The 10,000-nt window shown below is 47.7% G+C and overlaps 1 protein-coding gene across 1 annotated transcript in view; it reads left to right on the top strand.

Annotated features, from left to right (window-relative positions):
• LOC139336381 (tumor necrosis factor alpha-induced protein 2-like) overlaps positions 1-10,000 on the top strand; it is a 31,891-nt gene that overhangs the window by 15,285 nt on the left and 6,606 nt on the right. Inside the window, exons 4-6 of the mRNA XM_070970484.1 lie at positions 6,710-6,987; positions 7,108-7,374; positions 7,734-7,852. Of these exons, the coding sequence (XP_070826585.1) occupies positions 6,710-6,987; positions 7,108-7,374; positions 7,734-7,852 (664 nt within the window). The remainder of the gene's footprint in view (positions 1-6,709; positions 6,988-7,107; positions 7,375-7,733; positions 7,853-10,000) is intronic.

Below are 10,000 nucleotides of genomic sequence, written 5' to 3'. Positions count from 1 at the left end.
AAATACTGAACAGGATTCACCTTAAAGCAGAACGACCTGCATCTACAAACCAACAAGAGTCCAGTGTGAATGATAAACATCACACAGTTACTCAATAAAACAGATTTTCTGTTGCTTCAGATGTTTCTCCTCAGTGCTGACCAAGTGCACTTCACGTAGTGAGATAAGCAGCGTAAGCAGGGCCTGGTCCAAGCCAAGCCTGAGCGAGCCCCAACTAAGATTCATCAAGGACAGTTTTAAGCCGACTCTTCATGTAGAGACAGTGTCTGCCTCCCGCCGAAGGACTGGAAGACGGTTCCACAGGAGACGAGCTTGATAGCTAAATGCACTGACTCCTGTTCTGCTTCTGACTTTAGGAGCCTCAAGTAAGCCTGGGAACGCAGTGTTCGAGAGGTGTAATAAGATACTATGAGCTCTTTCAGATAAGAAGGTGCCTGGCCATTTATGGCTTTTTAAGTAAGTACGTTTTGTCAGTTTTGTCCAATCAAACACCTGCACATCAAACAAAATCAACCACCTGCACATTAAGTAAAATAAATAACTGCCTGCACAGCTGAAAGAAAATCAAACACCTGCAGAGTAAAATCAAACACCTGTGCACAAAACATGCTGCAACATTTAAAGGTAAAACACTTTAAGGCCCAGCAAAGATCAAAACTAAACCAAACACCTCTTAGAAAAACAATCCAAAAACCCATTAAAGTACATTTTGAGTAAACATGCTTTGTTGCTCTCCGCCGCCGCTCGGCGCGTCGTTTGACGCACCTCCAGGGCTGAGCTCAGGTGTATCGGAGCGTTTGACCTGTGTTTGACTTTGCTGCTGCTGATTGTTTTCTTCATGCATTCTGGCTTCTTAAATCAGCATGCAGAGCTGAGAGCTAAGCTAACAGATACACATCAGCCGCTCTGCACAGGAGGAATGCAGCAAAGCATCAAACACCATCAACGCGACCATCAGCGCCCTCCATTCTGCATGAGCGGTGGATGAAGAGGCGTCCGTTTGTCCTCCTGCACACTGATGATTGTCAGCCAACGATGTCTTCTGAGATATCGTTAAATAAATAGAAATGCAGGTGTTTTAACATTATCATGTTCACCTGATAAAGTCCACGCTGTGCTGGAATTATTTTCAGAAGATGAAATAATAAAAGGACTAAATATGGACTGTTTAACTCAAAAAGTGTTCAGAAAGTTTTCATTTAGACACTCAGTAAGGCAGAATGTGGACATTTAACACGGACGTAAAAAACACTGATGGTCTGTGTCAGAGTCTCAGGAAACACCACTGTCCTTCTCAGCACTGAATCTGCACCTGTGTGTCTTCTTCTGCTGTCTCTAATGTGTCTTCTGCTGTCTCTAATGTGTCTTCTGCTGTCTCTGATGTGTCTTCCTCTGCCGTCTCTCTGACGTGTCATATGAAGTTGTGGTGTGATGAGATGTACAGAACGTCATCATCTGCGTAGAAACTCATCAATAATGACGAATCTCTACCCAAACGAGCTTCCTGTTAAACACGGCGTCGTAAATCTTTGAGCCATTTGATGCTTAACACGTCTCACACACACACACACACACACACACACACACACAGACTGGAGACACATAGATGGACAGATGAAGGACTGGACTCACTTTGACCTTGAGATTGTCTCCAGGTAGAGTTTATCTTTGAGGTGAAGAGATGGACGGCAGTGATGTCTTTATGTTCTTCTCTCACACACACACACACACACACACACACACACACACACACACACCGTGGAGTATGTGTGTGTGTGTGTGTGTGTGTGTGTGTGTGTGTGTCTTTAATCTGTGGTCACATTACACAGCTCAGACCAGGAGCAGCTCTGCAGGCTGTGTGTCGGCGTGTTGCTGCAGGTTTCAGGCAGAAGGTGAAATATGAAACAGGACGTCCACCTGAAAGACTCTAAACTCTGTCAAGTTGAAGCAGCAGTTTGTCCTTTGTGTCTCTGCAGTGATGTGAGACTGATAACAAACACTATTTGAAGGTAGATTTCTGCCCCATGATGTTAGCCAACGAGCTAGCTAAGAAGACACAACGCCTAAATAAGACTTTGAAGATAAGATTTGGGTTCAAACACGTCACCTCAGTTTGTTTGCATCGTCTTCCATCTTCATATTGACTTTGTTCATCCGTCCATTGAACCAGTCTCAGACTCTCCTGACGGCTCGGTGAGCTGTTGAAGAGGCTTTCTTCAGTTGCATAACTCCACTCAGCCGTTAAGAGGCTCGTGTTGAGGCCTGTCAGGACCAGTCAATGATTAGCACGTCCTCCTGCAGCCGATGAAGGTCTGAACAGCCATAAAACTATTTCTGACCGGCTATCAGCTGCTGGACGGCTTCCTATCAGAGACCACAGAGGCTGGAATCCTGCATCCGACCCTTTGAGGAGCTTCAGACAGAAACACAACAAATAACTTGTGCAAACAGGTTTATGTGAACTTCATGTCTCTGGCGTCTTGTTTGACGTGTGATTTGGATGATTTTATATTTTTCATATGGGCTGACGTTCCAGAAGTTTCAGTATTTTTTCTTAAACTGATATTTTTACGCGTTTCCGCCTTCTGAACGCTGCTGTTTGTGTCTCCGTATGGACCCGCCATGCTCCACCTTTAAGGTGACGTAGATCTGGGTGCTGCTCTGTCAGCCTTTGCAGGACGTCGCACTAATTTTCCTTCAGTAACATAAAACACAAAATACATCAGAAACTTGTCAAACACCAGTGAAGTCCTCTTCTGAGGCCACTTGTGTACATTTGGACATTTGTGTCCTGTTCGAGTTCACTGGTATTGGTCCTCTTTTTTCCCAGTTAAACCAGTAGAACTGTTGTGGTTATTGTAGACTGGTGTAGAACATCAGGTCTTAAACTTACATCCATGATAGAAAAGCACTGAACTTGCACATTCAAGGAAAAGAGAGGCAGGTGGTATAAGTACACAAAGAGACGAGGAGTTGGTCCTGAGGACGAGCATGTTCGGTCCAGCTGTGCCTGCAGGGAGCGAGCTGCATGAGAGCGTTCACTCACTTCCTGCTGCTGCTGCTGCTGTTTTATAGACTGAACCAAAGTGAAGGACAGACGCCGCAGATGAAGCAGGTCCCTGATTGGTTGATTTGTATGAAACCAGCTGTCTGCAGATCAAAGACTGAATTCTCTTCAGGTCATCACAGACAGACCAAGTTAGGGTGAAAATAGGACTTTGTTCAGTGAGCAGAGAATGAGACGTCCTGAGGACAGCAGGCAAGGCACGAAGCGCAGGGGACAGAGGAGGTCAAGAGGACAGAAGACTTTAATTACTAACACTCGTAACGCTGGTGAAAGGACGACCAGACCCCCGAGACACCAGACTGCGGTCCACGGTGGAATGAGAGAAAGAGAGAGACCAGAGACAGGAGGACAGCAGACACAGGGGACACAATGATCTAAAGAGGCCAGAGACAGGAGGACAGCAGACACAGGGGACACAATGATCTAAAGAGACCAGAGACAGGAGGACAGCAGACACAGGGGACACAGTGATCTAAAGAGACAAAACAGACACAGGAGACACTTCACTGCACGCAGTACTTTTACTGTCAATACTTGAAGTAACATTTTCAGTGCAGGACCATCACTTGTAGTGGAGTATTTTCAGTGTAGTATTAGTACTTTATTGAAGTACTGGACATAGTTTGTATGAAGGAGACGCTCTGGACCGACAGAGAGGAGAAAAATGTGAAAGCAGAGCTCAGATTACAGTCTGCACACACTCACACAGTACTGCTACTGTTCACACACACACACACACACACACACACACACACACACACACACACACACACACACACACACACACACACACACACACACACACACACACATCACAGATGCTGTGTGTTCTTTCCTCAGGTGAGTCTGAGCAGGTAAAATCTTCTGACTCAGCAGCTTTGTCTTCTTCGTCAATCAACGTTGACGGTGTTCACGTCTGTTGAAGCTGAAGAGTCAGTGGGGACCAAACCAGGTCCAGGTCCAGGTCCAGGTCCAGGTCCAGAAAACTGGACTCAGACTCAGCATGTCCAACAAACAAACATGTCCCAGATCAGCTGCAGCCAACAGGCGTGAGTCATGGAGGCGTCAGGCCGGAAACCTGAACGACTCACAGCCGCAGTGTGTGATGTTCGATCAGGGACAAAGAGGACCAGACTGTGACTCAGGACGACTGCTGACGGCTGATTGGTCACAGGACCACGACGCTCTGTGACAGCGTTTCAGGAAGGACGAAGACCATCAGCACAAAAACAAAAGATTTGCACACATCACACATCACGAGGCATTCAGGAGGAAAAGGAGGGCTGGATTTGACAGCAGGAGGAGGAGGAGGAGGAGGAGGAGGAGGAGGAGGAGGCCTGAGGAAGAGGGTGGAGGTGAGCAGGCCTTCATCCATCCAGCCGGAGTAGATTTCATCTGAAGGTTAAGCTGAACAATAAGAGCTGTGTTTCTGTGTGGAGGAGCATGGTGTGTGTGTGTGTGTGTGTGTGTGTGTGTGTGTGTGTGTGTGTGTGTGTGTGTGTGTGTGTGTGTGTGTGTGTGTGTGTGTGTGTGTGTTATTACAGCTGTTTTACAGCCTCCAGTGTCGTCTAGTTTAAAATGTGTTGAAAGTGCTGATATCACCTTACAGTGGTCACACCTGGTGTGTGTGTGTGTGTGTGTGTGTGTGTGTGTGTGTGTGTGTGTGTGTGTGTGTGTGTGTGTGTGTGTGTGTGTGTGTGTGTGTGTGTGTGTGCGTGCGCGTGTGTGTCTCTTCCTGAGGTGGACGAACGAAGCAGCATCTTGGGGCTTCACATCCTTCTCTCTCTCTCCTCATAGCGGGCAGTTGAAGCAGGAGGTGGCATCACTTCCCATCCAACTGTGTTTCTGTGTGTGTGTGTGTGTGTGTGTGTGTGTGTGTGTGTGTGTGTGTGTGTGTGTGTGTGTGTGTACTTCCTGGTGTCACAGTGTGTGTTATCTGGCGGCTGCAGTGCTTCGCTGTGATGACTGACTGACTCATGTTTCCTCTCTAATTATTCTCTCTGCTTTCATGTAAACTTCATTTTGACGTTCTCCTGAATCAGACGTGAAACACGTCGACGTCGTTCAGTGTGACATCACTTCCTGAGGAGATCGTTATCTCTGATCCTCCAGAAATCCACTGAGACATTCAGACGGGAATAAATGAGCGCTCACAGGGAAACAGGAGCTCATGGTGGGTGTAGTCATTACTGGGGTGGAGGTAAAAATGAGCTGTGGACCGGAGCAGACGGAGAACGTCACCACACACTGACGGACGTAGATCCGGTCTGAAGGCAGCTCAGGCCTGAAGTACGTGGAGCCTCGTCCTGGACTAAGACTCCGCCGACAGTCTGTGGCCTTTCTGAACGTCTCCCTGGATGACGTCATTACTTTGGAACCGCTCTGCTGCTGTGACATCATCAGCTGACATCACAGCCCTGACAGTCAGAGGGGATCCTCCCCGATCGGCCTCACAGTGACGACCGTCAACACTGACCTCAGACCAGCCCTGCAGTCTCTGGAGGATCACACAGTAAACTGACTGTCTGAGGGGACAGTTTGCTGGACTGTTTGTGGGACTTGTTATTGGACTGTTGGACCATTTGTCCCTCGGGGAGGACTGTCAGGACACCCTGCTGTAGTTCCAGTCAAATCCTGCTCACAGGAACCTCGAAGGCCGGTTGGAATAAAACGTGTTTTTCTTGGTGGAAAGCCAAAATCAGATCACACAACAGAACCAGATGTGAGAAAAGAACCGTTTAAATTTGGGTCAACATATTCCAGATCCAAGTGTGAGGAGCTGCGAGCGAGAGACGAGACAGATGGACAGAAAACAGTTGACTGGAGAGAACTTCAGGATCTCTGGAGGGTAAACGTAGCTTTGAACCAAACACTGAAGCTCCAGCAGCTGTTGACAGTGTTTCCCCAACGTGGAACATCAGTGGTTCTTTGAGAACCTCTGGCTCCGTCCCTCTGTCCCTGAGGGCTGCTTCGAAGTCCAAATCAAACGAACCCACCTCCAGAAAGCTGTCAGGTCGGGGTCGGCAGCTGTTGATGCTAATCAGTCAGAAGAAAGAGATTCAGAAATACCAGAACAAGAAACCAATGATTTCTCAATCTGTAGATTTTCTGCTGATGTCAGTGGCAGAGGAACAATCTCCATGGACCCCATAAATCCCCCATAGATCCCATAATATCCCCCATAGACCCCATAAATCCCCCATAGACCCCCATATCAAAATAAACATGTTTAAAGTGCAGAGGTCACAAACAGTTCAGAGACAGAAAATCATCTTAAACAGAATAAAATCTTGTCCTGTAAAATATAAAACACGTTTTCATATCACTTGAAATGTTGTGTAATACGCATCTATGAGTACATAAATGTAGTACTAACACTGTGTTTAATGTACTTCTACTGAACTCACCTGAATACTAGTTAACAACTAAACCTTAACTTTATTTCAAAGTTAAAGGGTTTATTTGTCAGTGAGAAACTTTTCTTTCGGTCTTAAAATGACCAGATGTTAATCAGCTGTGACGTTTGGAAAGAAAGGCTTTTGATTGGCTGATCTGAGCTGAGCTGTTGATTGGCTGATCTGAGCTGCTGCAAGTGGAATCAAAACAGACCTTTAATGTCTTTTGTCCCTTTGTCTCCTTTAGTCCTGGAAATCCTGCAGCTGGTGAAGAAGCGGGACCTCCTCCTTGCCGACGCTCACATCCTGGAGCTGGAACAGGAGTGTAATGAGTCAGCCGCGGCTGAGCGGGGCGCCGCGCCACAGCCCGAGGACGCCACCAGCTCGAGCGTCAAAGACGGCGGGCGGAGGAAGGCGAAGGACGTGGAGCTACTGTACGAGGAGCTGCAGAAGGAGCTGTGGGCCGTGGTCAGGGAGTCTCTGCGATCCCCAACGGCCGGGCCAAACCTGGGCCTGGTGGTTCAGGTGAGTCCTGACTTCTCATTTGTTCTCAGAGCGTTCCGTAACCAGGCGGGCCTGCGGAGAGGAAATGTCATGAACCGGGTAACGTGTCAGCTGACCTCACCTGTCTGTCTGAGTGTGCAGGTGCTGCAGCAGGAGGAGCAGGCCGATAAAGACTGGGCCCTCAGTGAGGTCGCGGCCCCCGGGGGCCCGAGGCCCCGCCAGCTGAAGCAGAGGTGGAGGGAGGCGGTGGAGGAGGCTGCAGACGGTTCTCTGCCTCAGAGAACAGAGTTCACCGTCGGAGAGCTGGACGGATACCTGGACCGTCTCCGAGCCCGGGTGGTGGAGGACCTGGGGGCCGCCAAGAGGAACGTGGTGTCCATCTACCCCGAGGAGTACCAGCCCTTCCAGGTGAGGACACACACCTGGACATGACGAGGCTCTTCACCTGTAGCTTCATCCACTGACTCAGAATCAGCCCTGAACCAATCTCTTTAAAGTAAATTAACTTCATTTTAAACTCCATCCACCCACCCACCCACCCATCCATCCATCCATCCACCCACCCACCCACCCACCCACCCATCCATCCATCCATCCACCCACCCACCCACCCATCCACCCATCCATCCATCTGTCCATTCATCCATTCATAGATCCTCAGAGTCTCTTCAGTCTTTATCGTTATTGATCATCTGTCTCCACTTTGTCCTTCAAACTTCAAACCTTCATCCATGCTGCACTTTGACCTTTGACCTTTGACCTGTCAGGTGTACGTGCAGAGTTACCACCAGGCGGTTTCTAGGCGACTGCAGGCCATTACTGACAATCAGCTGGAGATCACTGACATCTACTCACTGCTGGACTGGCTGCACAACATATACGACAGGTACACACACGCGCACACACACACACACCCACACCCCCACACCCCCCCACCCCCCCCCCCCCCACACACACACACACACACACACACTTACTGTCTGAATGTTAAGTATTACTGAGCCCAGTGGAGCCGGGGCCTCCTCTGCAGGACCCGGCTTAATTCAATTCAATTCAATTCAATTCAATTTTATTTGTGTAGCGCCAAATCACAACAGAAGTTGTCTCAGGACACTTTCCATATAGAGCTGCTACAGACCAAGCTCTTTATCTACAAAGAAACCAACAATTCCCCCATGAGCAAGCACTTGGCGACAGTGGCGAGGAAAAACTTCCTTTTAACAGGCAGAAACCTCAGACTGAACCAGACTCTGGGTGGGCGGCCATCTGCCTCCACCGGCTGGGTGAGAGAGGAAGAGCAAGAGAGGGAGAGTGAGACAGACAGACAGACAGACAGACAGACAGACAGACAGAAAGAAAAGCAGTCAGAGAGAGAGAGAGAGAGACAGAGAGAGACAGAGACAGAGAGACAGACATGCAGTCACAGTAACAGTGACAGTGGATGTAATAACAGCAGTAGCAGTTGCAGTGGATGTCAGGCAGGGCCAAGGCAGGAGACGCAGCTGAAATCCACAATCCAGATTCAGCCACTGTCCATGGGAACCTGCAAGACGACAAAGCACAGAGACTCCGGGGAAGGAGCTAAGTTAGTAACACGCCGTGGTAGGACATGAGAGCGTGCAGATGGAGAGGGACAGAAGGACAGAGGAGCTCGGTGTGTCTTTGGATGTCCCCCGACAGTCTAATCCTATAGCAGCATAACTAGGGGCTGGTCCAGGACCAGCCTGAGCCAGCCCTAACTATAAGCTTTATCAAAGAGGACAGTTTTAAGCCTACTCTTAAATGTAGAGACAGTGTCTGCCTCCCGGACAAAGACTGAAGATGGTTCCACAGGAGAGGAGCTTGATAGCTAAATGCTCTGACTCCTGTTCTGCTTTTTGAGACTTTAGGAACCATAAGTAGAAATGCATTCTGGGAACGCAGTGTTGGAGTAGGGCAATAAGGTACTATGAGCTCTTTAAGATAAGAAGGTGCCTGGCCATTTATGGCTTTGTAAGTAAGGAGGAGAATTTTAAACTCTATTCTAAACTTTACAGGGAGCCAGTGCAAAGTGGCGAGTATTGGAGAAATATGATCTCGCTTCCTGGTTTTTGTCAGAACACGTGCTGCAGCGTTCTGGAGCAACTGGAGAATATTCAGCAGCGAATTTGGGCAGCCTGATAGTAAAGAATTGCAATAATCCAGCCTGGAAGTTACGAATGCATGGACTAGTTTTTCTGCATCATTTTGAGATAAAATATGCCTGATTTTTGCAATATTACGTAGGTGAAAAAAGGCAGTCCTTGAAATTTGTTTAACATGGGAGTGAAAGGACATGTCTTGGTCAAAGATGACTCCCAGATTCTTTACAGTGGTGCTGGAGGCCAGCGCAATGCCATCCATAACTGCTATGTCATCAGAAAGTGACTTTCTAAGATGTTTAGGGCCTACTACTATAACTTCAGTTTTGTCTGAGTTTAGCATCAGAAAATTGCAGGTCATCCAGGTCTTTATGTCATGAAGACATGCTTGTAGTCTAGTTAACTGACTGGTTTCTTCCGGCTTCATTGATAAATATAGCTGGGTATCATCTGCATAGCAATGAAAATTTATTGAGTGCTTCCTGATAATCTTACCTAAAGGAAGCATATATAAGGTGAATAGAATTGGTCCAAGCACAGAACCCTGCGGAACTCCATAGCTGACTTTAGTGAGCACAGAGGAGTCGTCATTAACGCGTACAAACTGAGAGCGATCTGACAAGTAGGATTTAAACCAGCTTAGCGCAGTTCCCTTAATGCCAATGAAATGTTCCAGTGTCTGCAATAGGATGCCATGGTCAATGGTGTCAAATGCAGCACTAAGATCCAGTAAGACTAGTACAGAGACAAATCCTTTATCAGATGCAATTAGAAGGTCATTTGTAACTTTAACCAGTGCTGTCTCTGAGCTATGATGCACTCTAAATCCTGACTGGAAATCCTCGAATAAACTATTATTGTTTAGAAAGTCGCACAGCTGATTGGCAACTGCTTTCTCAAGAGTTTTTGAGAGA

Source organism: Chaetodon trifascialis, chromosome 9 (genome assembly GCF_039877785.1).
Source record: "Chaetodon trifascialis isolate fChaTrf1 chromosome 9, fChaTrf1.hap1, whole genome shotgun sequence".
Taxonomy (NCBI): Eukaryota; Metazoa; Chordata; class Actinopteri; order Chaetodontiformes; family Chaetodontidae; genus Chaetodon; species Chaetodon trifascialis.
This window is presented reverse-complemented; position numbering and strand designations above follow the sequence as displayed.